This window comes from Temnothorax americanus, unplaced genomic scaffold (genome assembly GCF_048541705.1).
Source record: "Temnothorax americanus isolate GAGA-0224 unplaced genomic scaffold, ASM4854170v1 Scaffold60, whole genome shotgun sequence".
Taxonomy (NCBI): Eukaryota; Metazoa; Arthropoda; class Insecta; order Hymenoptera; family Formicidae; genus Temnothorax; species Temnothorax americanus.
Window position 1 is genome coordinate 807,608 of NW_027509752.1, and position 21,849 is coordinate 829,456.

Here is a 21,849-nt window from a genome sequence, read left to right on the forward strand (position 1 = left end):
AGGGTTCCGGGAGGACCAAGGACCGAGGAGGGGTGGCGAAAGCGGGAGCTACATGGATCCCGGGCGGCGAGAGCAGCGCGGCAGGCGTACGGCGAATGAGACAGCGATGGACAAGGCCGCCGATAGCGGGGCCCCAGGCCTGGGGAAAACCCGGCCTCAGCAATCTGCCTTCACAAAGTACCGGCCCGCGGGGTGACTAATCACCACCCCGAGGCCAAACCAGAGGCGCACCGGCTAGAACGAAGTCCAGTCCGCTGCTCAGGGACAAATTGTAGAAATCGCTGCGCCGCCGAGGGACCGTTGCGCGCCCCCGAAGGATCCACCTTACGACGATCCTGCGTGAGAATATCGCGCGAGCTTGCACGCTCGCTCTCGATTGGTTGGCACGCCCCTACGGAAGGGGGTGCCGCATCGATTCCGTTATCGAGCGAATATAGCGAGACACTCTCTGGTCGTCCGTCGGCGAGTACGAACGTTTTCCTCAGAAGCTACGCGATAGCCGCCCCGAGTCGGGAAAATCTGTTGCGCTGCGGCGATCCTCCATACGAGGTGACGGCAAGGAGCCCTACGAGGAGACATCACACCGGTGAGGTTGCCCGCAGTAATTAATCGCGAAATGTAACGCCACGACGCTGCCCTCCGGTGCACGCTCTCGTCCGGGATAACGTTGTACTATCGCGACGCGTGCGGTCCCTTGAGACCGCGTATCGAACGGCGATCGACAGCGAGAGCGAAGGGCCTCGGGATGGTATCGTGGCCGCGGAATTGAAGTAAAGACGCGATTGCGAGCCTCTGGAGATCGCGATAGATTCGTGGCGAAATCGGTTACTGCGCGTCCGTTTCGCATAATGTCCGCGCTCGTGGTTGTGCCTCGCGCCTCCCGTATTCCCGGCGTATCAAATTACCAAACATCGCTTTTGCGGAGTTTCGCATGCGTCGGCACACCATTCGCGTAATCGGCCGTGTAATCGCGTGTTATCGTTGCTCGCGGTAATCCCGCACCTGTTCCTCGCGTTTCTTTCCGTATTTCGCGTTACGCCGATTGCCTCGGCGTCTCGTTTTCGCGTTCGGAAATTACTAAGGACAGTATTGTCTTTGCCCGAATGACTGGCGCTACCTTGGGTCATTTCTCGCGTTAGATTACGTCTGTATTTTCGCGTTTGTTATAGTATTTCGCGTCTCCTGGCGATCGCGCCGAAATTGATCTCGCGTTATTGTGTTGCGTTTGATCCTCCTTACGTTGGGACGTGGCTTACGCCCCGATTCATACTTTCGTTAGGCTTAAGATAATTGGCGACAGAATTCTCGCACGACTCCCGGTGTTGCGTTCCCACGCTTCGTGCGTGTAGATGTTAATTGCGTAGTTCTTCCTAGCGTTCCGTGGATATTAGCAGCGCACTTCGAGTCAAAGGTGGTGTGGCCTTCTCCACACCTGGCGCCCAACATTATTAGCGATATCGCGACTGGCTTGGTTAAATGACTCGGCGCCTCTCCGTTGCGCCCGAGCCGAATATCTCGCGTTAAGCTAAGATATTATTGCGACAGGGTTTTCGTACGGTCCCGGACGTGGTTTCCACGCGCTCTGAGCGGGAGGTATCGCCCTTTCGCGACCTTTCCTGCGAAATCTTACTTTCGAATTCCGTGATTATTTCGCGTTCACGGTTGATGTTCTATATTAATTGTAAGTTTTGTCATACTGTATCTCTCAGCGCCTTCTGCGCGTTTATTATACGATAACGCCGCGCTTCGTTATTCTGGTGTCCACGCTATTACTAATTCTTTTATTTCATTTCTAGCGCTCGCGCGACTGATGATATGATTGTCTGACCGACCAAATAAATGTTATTTTGATTTGTTAATTGCTTGAGTCGTGTCCTTCCTTATGGCGTGTCACCCTGCCGAAGATCGCGCCGCCCTTCATCACCCCCGCCCCAGCCCTTAGGTCGAGCTAGCCGATTCCTCGCACATCCGCACGTCTCGCTCTGCGTCCCGTGACGGTTTTCTTTCGCGATTTCGCGGACGCGCGTTGACGCGTCTGGCGCCCAACGGTAAATTCGTTTCGCGAAGTGCCGGAGGTGCGAGGGAATCGTCGGAGAGGCCCGTCATCCCGCTCTCCTTACTCCTTTTGATCCGACACACGTCCCGGAGCGGTCCGGGAGTGAAAAAAGTCGTGACAATATATATATATATATATATATATATATATAATTATTTAAAGGTACATAACAACAAATATATAAATATATATGTATTCTAATAGGGGTTAAAAACCTTTTAATTTATTTTTAAAATAATATAATAATTTGTTTTTAAAATTATATATTATAATCTCTATTATATAAAAGGGAAAAGTTTGTACTGTTGTTCGGAGTAATCTTAGAAACTATTAGACCGATTTTGAAAGTATTGTATATGAAGTAGGGGTAGAATTTCTTCAATTTTTCAAGAAATAATTGACTTAATTTTAAAAAATTGTATATAAAACAAGAGTAGAATTTCCCGGGGAGTGCCATAAAGTGTATAATTTTTTGTTACCGATCTTTTTTGGAACCCGTATCCGAAATTTTTCCAATTTTTCGGGAAATAATTGACCGAATCTTAAAGAATTGTATATAAGACAGGGGTAGAATTTCCCGGGGAGTGCTATAAACTGTATAGTTTTTCGTTACCAATCTTTATTGGAACCGGTATCCAAAATTTTTCCAATTTTTCGGGAAATAATTGACGAATTTTAAAGAATTGTATATAAAACAGGGGTAGAATTTTCTAATAAAGGGGTTATCAATTTCGGTCTAAAAAAATCTACGTAATTGGTCTGATTTCTGCAAATTTTGAGATAAGCTAATTTTTTTTATGGATAGATTATTATTATATTGAATTTGGCGAGAATTGGTGATTACCGATTTTATTCCTTGGTTTTTTAATTGAAAAATCGAGGTTCTGTATACATCGCGAGCGAGCAATCTCAAAATTCCCGAAAAAACGCCTGGGTAAACCAAGTGATGATGTCGCTGATCGGTAAGTGAAATATCGGAAAAGCGGAAATGACTCAATAGAGTGTGAAACTCGAGTAGAAAAAGACCGGTTACGACATGTTTAATCCAAGGAAACATTTATGCGGTCCGATTTGAAATTATACAGGCATTTAGTTATGATTCAAATTACGAATATCAATTTCATCCGAGTGTAATAATTGGGAAAATTGATGCAATATATGTGATCATTGTCAAGTAAAAAAGTTTAAAACTTAAACACCTAGAATGTGTTATTCATGCAGAAAAGTTAAATACCGTCTTTAAATCAACTACCCGACACACTCCTTATGTTTGTCCACGTCCACAATAAGGATATATTGAAACACAAATAAAGTCGTTTCAAGAAAAACGACACCCGGGCATAGCCCGGGTAACCAGCTAGTTCCTAGTTAAAGTAAACTTTAATATTGTAGAATGATGTCAGTAAGTGATAGAGATTTTATTGTGTATAACTACATATAATTATAAAAATTATACTGTCTCATTTATTATAATAATTCTATAATTTCAAACGCAATTTTCTTTGTAAAAAATATGCATTTCTTTCGCAATATTAGTTTCTGTTATATAGATTGTGAAATTTATATAAAATAATTTATATAAATTTTGCTGAAAAATTTAATTTTAAGTATTATTTTTTTAGTTAATATTATATTTTTTAATAATATTTACATGAAACTTTTTTGAGTATAATATTTTAATAAACTCTTACATTTTGCAAATTATGTTTCATAATGCAATGTGCTCTTTCATTTTGGGATATACACTGTAATTAGGTTGTACATCAAAGAAAATAAATCTTTTTAATTGACATATTTTTTATTAATCTGTAATATTTGCAGAAAAATTAATAAGGCTTTTTAAGTACAAAAAAGATTCTTAATTCAGAAATCTTGTTTTATAATTTCTTCACTATTACAAAAATATTTTCATTATTTTTTTTTTATATCTATTTTATATTATAAGATAAAATATTAAGAGCTTTATTAAATTAGTGTAAATATTATAGTGTTATTATTATTGTAATATGAATAAATAAATAAATAAATAAATAAATATATATATATATATACATTGTGACGTTGCGGTTTCGCCGCGGCGTGGCAGCGCCCCGCCGCCGTCACAAGGCGCGGATTGCGCGCCCGAGGACGGCTCACGAATCGATTTCGATCTCCAGGGGCGTATTAAATTTACGATTAGATGATTAATTTTTCTTTTATTTCTTATTGCGATATTGCGTGGCGCCTCACCCGACGAGTTGGAGTTCCACAGCGCCGCACCGAGGATGGCAGGGATTACGGGAGCCGGAAGGAAAGCGGAATAACGAGGACCCGAAACGAGATGTCGAAGGCGAGGAGCCCGAGTTACGAGGGCCGCTACTTAAGCGAGGGACGGTGTGAGACGCGCGCGCTGCGCGCCAACAACGGCAGGCGAACCTGTGCATCGCAGGGGCCCGGCGCCGGGCCTGCCTGCAGTCCTCCCAGGGCCAGACGGACTCTGGGGGTGGATGGCCACCGCCCCCGAGTCAGGCCAGAGGACACCGCGGGAGTCATCGCCTCGCCTGTTGCATCGGGGAATCCGGAAGGACTCCGCGAGTGCGAAGGGCACGTTCGAACGCCCCGCCGAATCCACGGTCGATAACCCCGCTAGCGGCTCCCTCGCGAGCCTGCGAGCTCATCGCTAATTGGTCCGCTTATCGCGCGGAAGAGTCGCGCACGTCCCGCTAGGGGCGTTATATCGATGCCGCTATCGAGCGCACTTCCGCGATCATTCGTGAGCCGCCTTCGGGACCGCACGCACGCATTTTTCCGAGCACGTCCTGATCGACGCTGTCGCGCGCCTGGCGCTTGTTCTCTCTCTCGCGACGACCTTGACGACGGCGGAGGAGACTCCTGGAGGAAGCATCGTACCGGTGAGGTTGTCTCGCATTAGTTCGCGATAATGTAAGCCACGACACTGCCCCCCGGGCCACGCTCTCGTATAGAGTATTCGCGTACGGGAGACCTCGTAATTGCGTTAGCGATCGAGAACGAGAGCGAAGGGCTTCGGGATGGTCTCGTGGCCAGAAAACGGTACTCGTTACGTGAAAATCCTGGAGATCGCGATAGGTATCGGGACTCGGTAATTCGCGAATATTCTCGCGGTATCTCTGGTTGCGATCGCGTATTCGGCGACGGTAATCCGGGCTACCCGGCGGTGCGGCACGCGCGACTCTCGTGATCGTAATTTATTCGTCGAGAATGATTCTTTTACGTTACGTCGTTTCAGTAATTTCGTGCGCTTGCGGTCAAGTACGCGTTTTCCCCGTGGAAATATTTGTCTCTGCGTAGATTTAGTTTTCCATTGCGTTAGTATGTAAGTTCCTTATCTATTGCGTTAGATTTAGTTTACCCCGCGTTAGTTGTAAGTCAGTCACGAAGTTATTGCGTTATACAGTACGGCGCTGGTTTAGCGCGATTCTCATCGAAGGGTAATCTTTCCTCGCGTTGAATTGCGTGCTCTCCTGCGTGGGGCGTACGTCCCGTAAAAACTCGTCGGACGGAGTACAATATTCTTCTCGCGTTGATGATTTTCTCGTCGCGATAAAACCTAAATATTTCGCGTTATCTGTCGCGTTCGGGCTCCCTCATTGGCCCGCCGTTGTATTATGTTGCGCCTCGTATTTCGGGGACACTCTACCTTGGCGACAGAATTTTGTGCAATCGCGACTCTTCGGACTTATGGAGTTAAGCTTTAGTGTTCGTAGTCGAGCAAGTCTTGAATTGTTATTAAAAATTATTACTTTTCTGTCTACGAGTATTTTCGGATTAGTATTTCACGCTCACGACCGATCACGTCTGTATTATTTCGTTTGATTGGCAATGAACCAACTGTTCTTTAATTTGGTAGAGCAATTTCGTGAGCTAATTCTCTCTCTCTACAATAAATGTTAATCTCTTTTGTTATGAATTGTGTGAGTTCGTAATGTCTGTGTCACCCGTCACAATTCGCGCTGCCCTATATCACCTTCGTCCCTGAGTATTACGCTGAGCTGGTCGATTTCTCGCACGCCGATCCACTACGGTAAAAATCTCGATAATTTTGTGATTTTCGCGTTAGTGGACGCGGGATACTATGGCACGCCGTTTTACTTTTTAATGGCATCAATAATATTCTACACAATATAAAAGTTTCCAAAAATAATTGTTCTAAGAAAAATAGCGATTCTTACTAATGATTTTAAATTATGTCGAACATAATAAAAATTGGACGAATTAAAATTATGTCGGGACATAAAAATAATTCCGAATTTTTATTATGTTCCGACATCATAGTAATTCATCCAATTAAAATTATATCGAAACATAATAAAAATTGTACGGCAAGCCGTTTTACTTTTTAATGCAAGCCGTTTTACTTTTTAATAGCATAATAAATATTCCATTCAATATAAAAGATCAAAAAATAATAGTCTTAAGAAAAATTACAATGAATTAAAATTATGTCAAGACATCATAAAAATTCGGAATTATTTTTACGTGTCGATATCATTTTAATTCAACCAATTTTTATGATGTCACGACATAATTTTAATTCATCGAATTAAAATTTGATATACATAATAAAAATTGCATGGCACACCGTTTTACTTTTCAATAGCATAAATAATAATCTATACAATATAAAAGTTTCAAAAAATAATTGTCTTGAGAAAAATAGCGATTTTTACTAATGAATTAAATTTATGTCAAACATAATAAAAATTGCATAAATTAAAATTATGTCGGGACATAATAAAAATTCGGAATTATTTTTATGTCCTAACATAATTTTATTTTCACGAATTAAAATTATGTCTGGACATCATAAAAATTAGATGAATTAAAATTATGTCGAGACATCATAAAAATTGTATGAATTAAAATGATGTCGACATCATAAAAATTGAATGAATTAAAATTATGTCGAGACATAATAAAAATTGAATGAATTAAAATTATGTCGAGACATCATAAAAATTGTATGAATTAAAATTATGTCGACATCATAAGAATTGTATGAATTAAAATTATGTCGATACGTAAAAATAATTCCGAATTTTTATGATGTGTCGACATAATTTTAATTCATTCAATTTTTATGATGTTTCAATTTTTATGACATCTCGACATAATTTTAATTCATTCAATTTTTATGATGTCTCGACATAATTTTAATTCATTCAATTTTTATGATGTCGACATTATTTTAATTCATATAATTTTTATGATGTCGACATAATTTTAATTCATACAATTTTTATGATGTCTCGACAAAATTTTAATTCATTCAATTTTTATGATGTCTCAATTTTTATGATGTCCAAATTTTTATGATGTCTGAATTTTTATGATGTCTGAATTTTTATGATGTCTGAATTTTTATGGTGTCTCAATTTTTATGATGTCTGAATTTTTATGATGTCTTAATTTTTATGATGTCTTAATTTTTATGATGTCTCAATTTTTATGATGTCTGAATTTTTATGATGTCTCAATTTTTATGATGTCGCGACATAATTTTAATTCCGGAGCTGGTGATTTTCATCCCACAATATTGGCAGCATTGTGTAAGTAGCGTCGACAGTTCTCACAGCTTGAATTTGATGTCTACGTGTCCCAGGTTGCCGATGACGACGTCTAGATAATGCGCTTCGTAGTTTTCGGTGTCTAGGTGTATTAATACCTTGAATTCGATGTCTACGTGTCCCAGGTTGTCGACGACGAGGTCCAGATAGTGCGCTCCGTAGTTTTCGGTGTCTAGGTGTATTAATACTTTGAATTCGATGTCACGTGTCCCAGGTTGCCGATGACGGCGTCCAGATAATGCGCTCCGTAGTTTTCGGTGTCTAGGTGTATTAATACCTTTAATTTGATGTCTACGTGTCCCAGGTTGCCGACGACGAGGTCCAGATAGTGCGCGTCGTAGTTTTCGGTGTCCAGGTGTATTCATACTTTGAATTCGATGTCTACGTGTCCCAGGTTGCCGATGACGACGTCTAGATAATGCGCTTCGTTGTTTTCGGTGTCTAGGTGTATTAATACCTTGAATTCGATGTCTACGTGTCCCAGGTTGCCGATGACAACGTCCAGATAATGCGCTCCGTAGTTTTCGGTGTCTAGGTGTATTGATACCTTCAATTTCATGTCTATGTGTCCCAAGTTCCCGACGACGAGGTTCAGATAGTGCGCTCCGTAGTTTTTGGTGTCTATGTGGCACTATCTGGACCTCGTCGTCGGCAACGTGGGATACGTAGACATCGAATTAAAGGTACTAATACACCTAGACACCGAAAACTACGAAGCGCATTATCTAGACGTCGTCATCGGCAACCTGGGACACGTAGACATCGAATTCAAGCTGTGAGAACTGTCGACGCTACTTACACAATGCTGCCAATATTGTGGGATGAAAATCACCAGCTCCGGAATTAAAATTATGTCGCGACATCATAAAAATTGAGACATCATAAAAATTCAGACATCATAAAAATTGAGACATCATAAAAATTCAGACATCATAAAAATTCAGACATCATAAAAATTTGGACATCATAAAAATTGAGACATCATAAAAATTGAATGAATTAAAATTTTGTTGAGACATCATAAAAATTGTATGAATTAAAATTATGTCGACATCATAAAAATTATATGAATTAAAATGATGTCGACATCATAAAAATTGAATGAATTAAAATTATGTCGAGACATCATAAAAATTGAATGAATTAAAATTATGTCGAGATGTCATAAAAATTAAAACATCATAAAAATTGAATGAATTAAAATTATGTCGAGACATCATAAAAATTGAATGAATTAAAATTATGTCGACACATCATAAAAATTCGGAATTATTTTTACGTATCGACATAATTTTAATTCATACAATTCTTATGATGTCGACATAATTTTAATTCATACAATTTTTATGATGTCTCGACATAATTTTAATTCATTCAATTTTTATTATGTCTCGACATAATTTTAATTCATCAAATTAAAATTATGTCAAACATAATAAAAATTGGATGTATTAAAATTATGTCGGGACGTGATAAAAATTTGAAATTAAATTATATTTTATATATGTCCAGACATAATTTTAATTCGTGAAATTAAAATTATGTCAGGACATAAAAATAATTCCGAATTTTTATTATGTCCTGACATAATTTTAATTTATCCAATTTTTATTATGTTTGACATAAATTTAATTCATTAGTACGAATAGCTATTTTTCTTAAGACATTATTTTTTGAAACTTTTATATTATGTAGAATATTATTTATGCTATTAAAAAGTAAAACGGCGTTCCATACGTTCGCGTTAGAAATTCGGCTCGTGCGAGAGATCCGTTGGAGGGGCCTAACATCCTACTCTCCCGCAACTCCCTTTTGACCCGGCTTCGCGCCCGAACGGGTAAAAAGTCGTGACAACATATATACATATATACTGTGACGTTGCGGCTCGCCGCATCGTCGCGGCGCCCCGCCGCCGTCACAAGACGCGGAATTTCGCGCCCAGGGACGGACCAGGGAGGCAACGGCGAGATCTCCAGGGGTCGTAATTCGTTGCGTTTCCACGTTCTGATGACGTTCTTTTTTTTTGCAATGTAATACGCGCGACACCTTACCCACACCACGGCAAACCTTCGAGGGAGTACGTGGCGAGGAAAATCAAGAACGATCGATGACCCGGGAGGGGTGGCAAACGCGGAAGCAGCAGAGATCGCGGGCTGGCGAGAGCAGCGCGGCAGGCGGGCGGCACGTACGGCAGCGACGGACGAGGCCGCCGATAGCGGGGCCCCAAGCGCATGGGTGAACACCCGGCTTCAGCAAAGGATCTCTACAAAACATCGACCTACGGGGTGACTGATTACCGCCCCAGGGTCAAACCGGAGACACACCGGCGAGAACCGAATTCCGTCCGCTGCTAAGGACAGAATTGAGGAGTCGCACGCCGCCGAGGGACCGCTGCACGCCCCCGAAGGATCTCGTATCGACAGCACTGCGCCGGGACACCGCGGGCTTGCAAGCTCGCGCCCGATTGGCTCGCGCGCCCCTCAGGAAGGGGTACCTTATCGATTCCGCAATCGAGCGGGTCTAGCGTTTTCACTCTCTGGTCGTCCGTCGGCGAGAATCGTTTTGTAAGATACGCGCTAGCCACCCCGAGTCGGGTATTTCGATATTCGTCTGGAGGATCGAGGATCGTGGTGGAAGGCGACGGCGAGGAGCCCAGGAGGAGGCGTATTCCCGGTGAGGTTGCCCGTAAATCGCGATATGTAAAGCCACGACACCGCCCTCCGGTACACGCTCTCGCTCGGGATAACGTCTGTTAAGATTGAGTGTAATTTCGCGATCGATAACGAGAGCGAAGGGCCTCGGGATGGTATCGTGGCCGCGGAACCGTGGTACAAGCGTTGTGGCGAATCCCTGGAGATCGCGATAGGCGTTAATGAGTTCGGTATCGCGAGTATATTGCGTTGTCCTCGCGACCTTGGTATACGGCCGCATACGGGCCGGTAGTTCGTCAATTGCGTTCCGTTTCTTCGCGTCGGGAAATTCTGATGTTCGAGCGTCGATGTTAGCGTATCGATCGGTGTTCGAATTTCGTTATTACGGGTTGATAATTGTGCTCTCGCGTTGAGAAACTTTGCGTCCGGTATTACTTGCGTTGCGTCCTATACTCGCGTTAAGAAATTACCGGCGTTCACACGCTTCGTGCGTTTAGATGTTAATTGCGTAGTTCTTCCTAGCGTTCCGTGGATATTAGAAGCGCACTTCGAGTCAAAGGTGGTGTGGCCTTCTCCACACCTGGCGCCCAACATTATTAGCGATATCGCGACTTGCTTGGTTAAATGACTCGGCGCCTCCCCGTTGCGCCCGAGCCGAATATCTCGCGTTAAGTTAAGATATTATTGCGATAGAGTTTTCGTACGGTCCCGGACGTGGTCTCCACGCAATCCAAGCGTGACGTACCCTTATTTCGCGACATTTTGTGTTGAACCTCACTCTCGTGAGTGATGTTAAGCGTCTTATTATTATTCATATTATTCATATCATATTATTAATTGTTGGAGAATAGAACCTTCAGCGGGTTTATTAGAGACCCAATTAATACTCCGTGGGTGTCTCGCGTCCGCAGTAAAATTAGTTCTGTTAAATGAATCTCGACACCCCGCCACCGGCTATTCTTGATTTATTTATCGAAATTAGCTTGTGTTTGATCGAAGCCGGTTAGATAAACGCTGTTATTTTCTCGACAACCAGTACTCAATAAATGTTATATTCTTTGTTATCTGACTGAGTATGAAATTAACGTGTCACCTCGCCGAGTACCGCGCCGCCCTTCATTAACCCCGCCTGTGATTAGGTCAAGCTAGCCGATTCCACGCACCTCCACACTTCGTCTTGCGTCTCGTTTAGGTTTCGCGATTTCGTGGACGCGAAGGTACGCGTCTGGCGCCCAACATTCGGAAACATTTCGTGGAGTATCGGAGGTGCGAGGAAATCACTGGAGAGGCCAACCATCCCGCTCTCCTAAGTCCTTTTGATCCGGCTCACGTCCCGGAGCGGTCCGGGAGTGCAAAAAGTCGTGACAATACATGTAACATATACTAGCTGGTTACCCGGGCTTCGCCCCAGAGGACATATGTAATAAGACACGCAAATAGTCTACATCGTCCTCACCTCTCTCTCCAGTCTCTCTCTCCTCCTCTCTCCTCCTCCTCTCTCTCTCTCTCTCTCTCTCTCTCTCTCTCTCTCTCTCTCTCTCTCTCTCTCTCTCTCTCTCTCTTTCTCTCTCTCTCTCTCTCTTTCTCTCTCTCTTTCTCTTTCTCTCTCTCTCTCTTTCTCTCTCTCTCTTTCTCTTTTTGTAAAACGCTATAAATTGATAAATATTACTTTTTTATCGACTGAAGTTCAATTCTGTCGTATACAATTTGAGATTTACTCAATTATTTCCTAAAAAATTGAAAAAAATTTTGTAACCATTTTTCAAAAAGATACCGGTTCCCAAAAAAATCGGTAACAAAAAACTATACAGTTTATAGCACTTCCTGGGAAATTCTACCACTGTTTTATATACAATTCTTTAAAATTCGATCAATTATTTCCCGAAAATTTTGAAAAATTTCTGATACCGATTCCCAAATAGATCGGTAACGAAAAATTATGTACTTTATAGCACTCCCCAGGAAATTCTACCCCTACTTTTTATGTACAATTCTTTGAGATTCGATCATTCGGAACCGGTTTCCAAAAAAATTGGTAACAAAAAATAATACACTTTATAACACTCCTCGGGAAATTCTACCCCTACTTCATGTATAATTTTTTGAGATTCAATCAATTATTTCCCAAATGAAAAATTAAAAAAACCGGTTTCCAAAAAGATCTGCAACGAAAACTATACACATCATGGCGCTCCCCGTAAAATTCTACCCCTACTTCTTTAAGATTCGGTCAATAAATTCCCGAAAAATTGAACAAATTTCCGTACCGGTTTCCAAAAAGATAGGTAACAAAAAATTATACACTTTATAGTACTCCCCAAAAAATTCTACCCCTGTTTGATCTATAATTCTTTGAAATTCGGTGAATTATTTCCCGAAAAATTAGAAAAATTAGAAAAACCGGTTTCCAGAAAATCGGTAACAAAAAACTACACACATAGTAGCACTCCCCAGAAAATTCTACCCCTATTGCATATAGTTTTGGTAAAAATTCGGTTCAGAAGTTTGGGCTGGGCGTTGATGAGTCAGTGAGTGAGTCAGTCAGTCAATCAGGACATCTTCCTTTATAGTAGGAGAGCCGGCTGCACAAAACCCTCCCTCCACGGAAAACCGAACTTACTATCAAACTTGATGCTAGAAATTTTGGAGCATTATGTATATGTCGATCAGCACTATTTATTTGTATACATATGCGTTCAACTGTACAGTGCTTACTGGGTTGCGTTATTTCTGACACACGAATAGGTTTTTGTTACGTCTGCACCAGATTTTGTGGTGCACAGTGCTAGAGTTCTCGATACCTCGATGAACAAACCATGAAGTACACATAACCTACACATTACCGTAAAAGATGCGCTTGCACCGGGTATCGAAAATTATCGAGGTATCGAAAAGTATAATGCGTGCGCATAAAAGACGACAGTGATCACCACGCTATCTTACGGTGCATAACCATCAACATTTACCCACACGGAAAACCCAATTCACAATGAAAGATGATACATAGATGACTGGGTAAATGTTGATGGTTATGCACGGTAAGATAGCGTGGTGATCACTGTCGTCTTTTATGCGCACGCATTATACTTTTCGATACCTCGATAATTTTCGATACCCGGTGCAAGCGCACCTTTTATGGTTATGTTGTAGGTTATGTGTACTTCATGGTTTGTTCATCGAGGTATCGAGAACTCTAGCACTGTGCACCACAAAATCTGATGCAGACGTAACAAAAACGCCTATTCGTGTGTCAGAAATAACGCAACCCAATAAGCACTGTACAGTTGAACGCATATGTATACAAATAAATAGTGCTGATCGACATATACATAGTGCTCGAAAATTTCTAGCATTAAGTTTGATAGTGAGTTCGGTTTTCCGTGCAGTCATCTATGCATCATCTTTCATTGTGAATTGGGTTTTCCGTGCATCAAACATCCGGCTGAATTTTATTCGAATAGATAGCTTTTTTAGTGGTTAACCCTGTGCCGGGTTTTATATGCCCTGAAACTTGACCGAAGTGTTAAAAAAAGGGCCACTTCCGGTATGATTTTTTGAGATAAAACCCCCTTAAAGAACATCCGGCTGAAACTTGTGCCAATCGATTCAGGATGTCAAGCACTTTAATAAAAAGAATATGCTGTTACCCCTCACTTTGACAGGAACCATGGCAGCAACCTTTAAACGTGACATGTTTTCGTACCGTACTTCCCTCACAGAACATCCGATTTTTTTTTTGAAATGTAGCTCGAACATTTCTGAACATAAAAAAAACAATGCTGCCATCGCTGGCCTTGACCAAAAATTTTTGTGCCACTCGTAAGTCGCGCTACTTTTAGCTGCCAATTTGTAACGGGTCAATATTTTTCTCACAGAATATACAATTTTTGTTTTGGAAATGTAGCTCGAACATTTCTGAACATAAAAAAAACAATGCTGCCATCGCTGGCCTTGACCAAAAATTTTTGTGCCACTCGTAAGTCGCGCTACTTTTAGCTGCCAATTTGTAACGGGTCAATATTTTTCTCACAGAACATACGGGTAATCTCTTGCTATGTATTTAAATAGAAAATAAGACAATCTTTGACGAGAACGATCTTAAGAACCGACTATGAATACCGTCCATACTAGCGCGAAAATTCTCATCAAATATTTTGTGGAAAAATAGTTTGTGATAAACAAGCTGCGCGTACATTGGTAGAGGTACGGAATGAAACAAGATAAGTTCATATAACATTCACGTATTTTTATTTCTTTATTCTTTATTCTTATTTTTTTGTATTTAAAATCTTAAAAGTAGGATATAAAACATAAATATATGTATATATAAATGGAATAAATTACTTTTACTTCGCCAGTTAAATGATAAACAACAATGGCAATATTAATCGACTCTACTGGCCATTGTTTCGAAACGGTTGGGAGCAAGGAAGTCTGAGGCGAGTGAATCGAACGAGTCGAAGCTCTGGTAAATGTGAGCTTTATTTTTCTAATATATACATGATGACTTAGCGTATCAGCGCGTGACTTGTGGATGGGGCCTTATCTTTAGACTGCTCTTATGCCGGCGCACAGGGGCGCCGGACTTCTCAAAAAATACGGTGGCCTAACGCGGGAGCCGGTGGCTGGCTGTTCGCTTAGCCACTGTTACTTTCTCGCGGTTGTTATTCGCGTCTATTGCTTTTCCCGGAGTCGGGGGAGTTCTATCCAAGGGCAACTTCGGAATTTCAAGGGGGGGCAGGGCCGGTGCGGTCTTCGTCTCCCTGCTCTTTTTCTTCTTCATGCGTTCCTCGGTCTGGGTGCCCACAGACCTCCAGGAATTCGGAAGTAGGGGCCTTTCTGCCCTCGGATCGCCAGGCACTAGTGTCAGCCCTGATGGGCGTGAGATTTGCCTGTGCGACTCGGGGATCGTCACCCGTATCAATGGCCACCACAGCTTTGGTGGAGGTGCCGGTCCGGCAGCGGTTGGTCGTCGTGGTGGCGAGGGCCTCCTGGCTCTTCTCCTTGGTCGTGGCCGTCGGCGGCCTCTGCTAGAGCGGGCAGAGTTGCCCTGTGCTACTACCACCACGGACCAAACTTGTCCGGTTTGGCGGGTGGGAGGGGCAGACTCTCCCTTGCTTAATAGCAGGCGCAAGTCGGTGGCACGTCGTTCCGAGGAACGGTGCGAGGATCCCGCTCGCTGTAGGTTGGAGCGGAATATGCAAGGTTCGTCTCGATCACGGTCGCTACTGCCGGTATATTTAACGCCCGGTATATTGTAGCCTCAACGTGAGAGAAGAGAATGAACGTCCTGAGCCGGCTCGCCCTTATGTATCTTTCTTGCCGAATTTTGATTGCGAGTAACGACAGCCGCCACGCGGCGACAGGTGTTACTCGCGCTAGCGGCGCGCGAGTGGGGTGGTGCCATGTGCGCCCGGCCGAACGGGCTTGAGCGCGCGGACCGGGTTGCCGCACTCGCAGGCGCGCCGTTTGAAGGACGGATCCGAACATACCGCCCGCCTCGTTTGGTAAACAAAACAGGCCATCCTATGGTTGCTGGTCCTCACATGGCAGGAGCACGATCTTTGCCACAGGCCGCGTCATTGTGGTAGGGTAGATTGCTGTAATCCTTGCTAGCGGCCATCGGTTTGGTGGCGTTAGCTCGTTCCTGATCAGGCACAGGTCGCCGACCTTCGCATGGTTAATTGGTGTTTGCCATTTGGTCCTGGCCTGCAAGGTTTGCAGGTATTCTGTGGACCACCTCCTCCAGAAGTGCTCTCTCATCTGCTGCAGGTGTTGCCATCGACTGACAGTCGTAGTTGTTGTCAGTGTGGGCTCTGGGACTGCCTTTAGAGCTGCTTCGATCAGAAAATGACCGTGTGTCAGGGCCGTCAAGTCCTCGGGATCGTCGCTCATCGCTTGAAGTGGTCGCGAGTTGAGGCAGGCTTCAACTTGCGCGAGGAGCGTCGACAGTTCTTCGAACGTTAGCGTTGAGTCGCCGATGACTCGGCGAAGGTGATGTTTGACTGACTTTACGGCGGCTTCCCATAATCGGCATAATCCGCCCATGTGGGGGGCTGCAGGCGGGTTGAGTCGCCATGCGATGCCTTCGCTTGCGAGGCTGTCCTTCCAGTGGGAGTCCTCCATAATGGCGGCTTGTAGGAATGACCGCAGCTCCTTGTCCGCTCCCACGAAATTAGTGCCGCGGTCGCTGTAGATCACGGCGCAAAGTTCTCGCCGTGCCGTAAAGCGCCTGAGTGCCGCAAGAAACGCGTCTGTGGTGAGATCAGAAGCTGCCTCCAGGTGCACGGCTTTTGTGCAGAGACACACGAAGAGGGCGATGAAGCCCTTGTAGGCCTTGTGGCCTCGTCCCCTTGATGTGCGCGGCAAAATTGGGCCAGCGTAATCCACGCCTGTGTGTGCAAATGCCCTCAAAATTGTGACCCTCGGAGATAGCAGGCTTCCCATTAGCGGCACCGGGGATGCCGCCCGCCATCACACACATGGAATACATCGATGGATGCATTGTCGCACGAGTGCTCGTCCCTTGGGAATTCAGAACTTCTGGCGAATCATCGCCAGGGTGAGTTGCACACCGCCATGCAGCGTTTTCTTGTGGAATGCTTCGACGATGAGTGTCGTGAGCCTTGAATCCCTTGGTAGAATGGCGGGGTGTCGTTCATCGTGGCTCAGGATGGCGTGTTTGAGCCGCCCACCCACTCTCAGGATGTGGTCTTCGTCCAAAATAAGGCTGAGGCACAGGAGCTGGCTCCGCCGGGGAAGCGATTCCCGACGGGAGAGGATTCTCAGTTCTTCAGCATGCCAGGCAGCCTGCGTTACTCGGATCCAGGCCCATTGTGCGTCTTCCAGCTCCTGAGCTGTCAGGGCAGGCCCTGCTTCATGTGGGCGCAGCACTCGTAGCCACCTTCGACACCAGGCAGTGACACGCAGCAGGCGACTCAATGACGAGAATCGGGAGAGTACTTCTGGCTCAGCGGGTTCGGCGCGTGTGGCCACGTGGGCTCGAGCCCGTTGTTCTGGTATATCGTCATCTTCTTGTGGTTCTGAGGTGCGTGGGGCGTCCCCGTGCAGCCATGGGGGCCCCTGCCACCATAGGGGGTGGTCGACCAGTTCGCGGGGGGACAGCCCGCGTGAGGCACAGTCCGCTGTGTTGTCCCGGCTAGCGACGTGATTCCATACAGCATCCGGGAGCTCCCGCTGGATTTCCGCGACTCTGTTGGCCACGAAGGTGGTCCATCTGGTTGGGTGTCCGGCTGCTTTCTTTGTTAGCAGCACTGCCGCGTTTAGTTCCAAGCGCGGAAGTGAAACACGCTGGATGGAGCAATCTTGGTTTTAGCCGAAAGCAGCGTGATCGTGCTCCGCCCGCCGTCAATGCTCGTTTTGAGGTAGAGCACGGCTGCGTAGGCGCGTTTGGAGGCGTCGGCGAATCCGTGCAGCTCGATCGTGCATTTCTTCCGTTGTGTGCAAAGCCAGCGGGGGCGGGGGATACGCAGGGATGAGATCACTAGCATTTCAGTGAATAACTGTCGCCACGCCTGCTTCTCTGCCGCAGGCAGCGGTTGATCCCATTCCAGCCCGTGCAGCCATGTTGATTGGAACAGGATTTTGGCACAGACAATGACTGGCGCCAGCCACCCCAGTGGATCGAACAGGCGTGCAGTTTGAGAGAGCACTGTTCGTTTGGTTAAGCGTCCAAGATCAGCTGGCTGCACCGTGAAGGAGAAGGCGTCTTCTTGGGGTCGCCACTGAAGTCCAAGGGTGACGTGACTCACGTCAGGCTCCCACGAGTGGAGTCCTCGTTGGCGGTGCTCAGGAGGGATGTCAGTCAAAATTTTGTCGTTGTTTGATGCCCACTTCCGGAGCGGAAACCCTCCCGCCGTACACAGGGAAGTGAGTTCTCCGGTAAGTTTCCGAGCTTTCTCTTGAGTGTCCGCTCCGCTGAGGACATCGTCGACATACGTTTCCTTTTCCAAGGCTGCGGCCGCTCTTGGGTACGCAGTCCTCTCGTCGGCGGCAAGTTGGCGCGTCGAGCGGATTGCCAGGTATAGAGCTGGCCCTTGGCCATAGGTCACCGTGTTCAACCATAGGTCAATGATGGCGTCGTCGCCTGGTCGCCGCCACACGATCCTTTGCATGTCGCGATCGGCTAGATGTACCCGGATTTGCCGGTACATTTTTTCAATGTCGGCTATTACGACGTAACAGTGGAGCCGCCATTGCGACAGAATGTCTGGTACACCGGCAGCTGGTTCGGGCCGGTGAGTAGGTGTGAGTTCAGGGATTCTCCGGACGGGAGTTTTGTCGATCCATTAAATACGACTCGGATTTTTGCATCATCGCCAGCCCCCTTGAACACCCCGTGATGCGGGAAATAGCACTTGGGTGCCGTGTGATTGTCATCTTGCTCGGGCACTTGAGTCATGTGGCCGAGTTCTTTGTATTCCTGCATGAAGCTTGCATATTTTTCGAGTAAGCCGGGATTATTCCGGCCTCGACCCTCGACCCTATGCAGGACGCGCACGGCAATGTTTCTTGTCCGTGAAAGATCGGGGGGAGGGGCCGTCTTGAAAGGAAGTCGAACCATGTACCTGCCGTTTGGCAGGCGGATGTGGGTCCGGACGAAGAGATCCTCGCATCGCTGTTCTTCCTCGGTGAGTGGTAGTGGCGGGTGCTCAAGTTCCTCCTGCTCCCAGAATCTTCGAACAAGTGCAGGGAGCTCGTCGTCAATAAAGCACTGAAGTGACGTCACGGAGGCGCCTTCCTTGGTGCCGTTGGCTTTGCCGGAAACGAGCCAGCCCAGCGTCGTCTTCTGCGCCATCGGAGTCCCTGGGCCGCCCCTCCGCAATCCGTCCTCGACGATGGAGGCGTACACGTCCGCGCCCAGTAGGATGTCCACCGCACCAGCGGCGTGCAGGTCCGGGTCAGCTAGATGGAGCCCCTCCAGGTGGGGCCACCTCGGGAGCGCCGCCTTATCCTGGGCGACGTGTGCGGCTATCCGCGGGATAATCAGCGCCGGCACGGTGATGGTGGCGTCCGTCACCCGTGAGCCGACTTGTAGTGTGACGCGTCCGCGCGCTTTCCCCGATCGCCTTCCACCGATGCCGAGGATGGTGGTGGAGGCGGGAGCGCGTGGAAGTCTCAGGCGTTGTGCGAGGGCCTCTGTCACGAAGGACACCTCAGAGCCCGGATCGATGAGGGCGCGTGCCGCAACAAGGTCGTTGTGCGAGCTTCGAATGTTGACCCTGGCGGTGGCCAACAGTACCTTTCTCACGTGGCAGTCGTCTGGACAAGCGTGGAGCGAGGTAGAAGCCGCATCGGCGTTGGTAGCGGTTGCGGAGAACGCGTCGTGCATCGTGCTGCGGTGCCGCTCCTGGCACGCAGCACAGTTTCGTTTTGAAGTGCACTTGGCGAGTGCATGCCTCCCGCAGCAGTTGAGGCACAAGTTGTTTTGTTCCACAAATCCCTTCTTCTGGTGGGGTGATTTGCGACGGAACTCCTCGCAGTAGAGGATGTAGTGTTCCTTTTGGCAGAGCGCACATTTGTCGGCATCCCTGGACTTTTGGCCCGCTACGTGAGACCGCGCAGAGCGAGACAGCGTGCTCTGCAAGTCCCCTTTCGTACCGGAGGGTGGCTCGCTCTCGTCGGGATAAAGCGCCTCCAACGTGCGCACTCGACACTCCAAGAAGCTCTTTAGGGTGTCGAGCGATGGCAGGTCAGCAGTTCCGCTGACCAGGGTCTCCCAATCACGACGGGAACGGGCATCGAGCAGCTCCACGACAAGGTGGACAAACAGGTCACTGCAGTCGGTGATGGGTCGCCTAATGCTCTCGAGAGAGCCCATTGTATTCAGCATTCCAGGAAGATTTTCCGCAGGTCGCCCACTGATTCATTCTTCATTTTTGGCAGCGATGAGAATGACGTAAAGCAGGCGCGCACCAACAGGCGCGTGTTAGCGTAGTGCTCAGTGAGCATGACCCAGGCTCGAGAGTAGTTCTCGCCCGTGGTAGGTAGGTTGCGAATGAGGGTGCTAGCTTCGTCCGTTAGGCTCGTCTTGAGGTAGTGCAGCCTCTCGACGTCCTCCAGGGAGGAATCTCGGTCTACCATAGAATAGAACAGATCTCTAAAGGCGGGCCAGTCCTCATATTTGCCAGAGAATTGTGGCAGTTGGATGCGTGGTAATGTCTTGCGCATCGCACCTTCTGCTGGTTTGAGGCTCGCTGATTGAGGCTCGCGCCGTCTACTTCGAGGGCCATGTTGCGTCAGGTGAAACTTCCTTTCGCCGAACCGTTTGATCGTACGCTGAGGCGAGCAGTGAAAAGAGTAATCGCCGGCTTGGCTATCCGGCTCGAAGGACCATGTTTCGAAACGGTCGGGAGCAAGGAAGTCTGAGGCGAGTGAATTGAACGAGTCGAAGCTCTGGTAAATGTGAGCTTTATTTCTCTAATATATACATGATGACTTAGCGTATCAGCGCGTGACTTGTGGATGGGGCCTTATCTTTAGACTGCTCTTATGCCGGCGCACAGGGGCGCCGGACTTCTCAAAAAATACGGTGGCCTAACGCGGGAGCCGGTGGCTGGCTGCTCGCTTAACCACTGTTACTTTCTCGCGGTTGTTATTTGCGTCTATTGCTTTTCCCGGAGTCGGGTGAGTTCTATCCAAGGGCAACTCCGGGATTTCAAGGGAGAGCAGGGCCGGTGCGGTCTTCGTCTCCCTGCTCCTTTTCTTCTTCATGCGTTCCTCGGTCTGGGTGCCCACAGACCTCCAGGAATTCGGAGGTAGGGGCCTTTCTGCCCTCGGATCGCCAGGCACTAGTGTCAGCCCTGATGGGCGTGAGATTTGCCTGTGCGACTCGGGGATCGTCACCCGTATCAATAGCCACCACAGCTCTGGTGGAGGTGCCGGTTCGGCAGCGGTTGGTCGTCGTGGTGGCGAGGGCCTCCTGGCTCTCCTCCTTGGTCGTGGTCGTCGGCGGCCTCTGCTAGAGCGGGCAGAGTTGCCCTGTGCTACTACCACCACGGACCGAACTTGTCCGGTTCGGCGGGTGGGAGGGGCAGACTCTCCCTTGCTTAATAGCAGGCGCAAGTCGGTGGCACGTCGTTCCGAGGAACGGTGCAAGGATCCCGCTCGCTGTAGGTTGGAGCGGAATATGCAAGGTTCGTCTCGATCACGGTCGCTACTGCCGGTATATTTAACGCCCGGTATATTGTAGCCTCAACGTGAGAGAAGAGAACGAACGTCCTGGGCCGGCTCGCCCTTATGTATCTTTCTTGCCGAATTTTGATTGCGAGTAACGACAGCCGCCCTGTGGCGACAGGTGTTACTCGCGCTAGCGGCGCGCGAGTGGGGTGGTGCCATGTGCGCCCGGCCGGACAGGCTTGAGCGCGCGGACCGGGTTGCCGCACTCGCAGGCGCGCCGTTCGAAGAACGGATTCAAACAGCCATTATAATTGCCAAGATTATAAGCTCCTCTATAACAAAGCTTGTATTTTATTCGATGTATAATTATTAGTATTTTATTGTTTTAGCTTCCTCATATAGGAAGCTTTGTGAGCGA

The 21,849-nt window shown here is 46.8% G+C and overlaps 3 protein-coding genes and 1 pseudogene across 4 annotated transcripts in view; 1 reads left to right on the forward strand and 3 right to left on the reverse strand.

Moving 5' to 3' along the window:
* The window catches only part of Tj (Maf family bZIP transcription factor traffic jam), a 167,660-nt gene that overhangs the window by 97,514 nt on the left and 48,297 nt on the right, over positions 1 to 21,849 (forward strand). The gene's annotated exons all lie outside the window — the stretch shown is intronic.
* Positions 15,819 to 16,739, reverse strand: LOC143905372 (uncharacterized). The gene has a single exon (XM_077420781.1). It carries the CDS (start codon positions 16,737 to 16,739, stop codon positions 15,819 to 15,821), a length of 921 nt encoding a protein of 306 aa, XP_077276907.1.
* On the reverse strand, positions 17,576 to 18,466 carry LOC143905373 (uncharacterized). Its single transcript, XM_077420783.1, has one exon. It carries the CDS (start codon positions 18,464 to 18,466, stop codon positions 17,576 to 17,578), a length of 891 nt encoding a protein of 296 aa, XP_077276909.1.
* On the reverse strand, positions 18,484 to 20,401 carry LOC143905374 (uncharacterized; annotated as a pseudogene).

Coding starts and splice junctions, on each gene's coding strand:
- LOC143905372 (XM_077420781.1), bottom strand. CDS start 16,739: ATGGGAAGCCTGCTATCTCCGAGGGTCACAATTTTGAGGGCATTTGCA.
- LOC143905373 (XM_077420783.1), bottom strand. CDS start 18,466: ATGTACCGGCAAATCCGGGTACATCTAGCCGATCGCGACATGCAAAGG.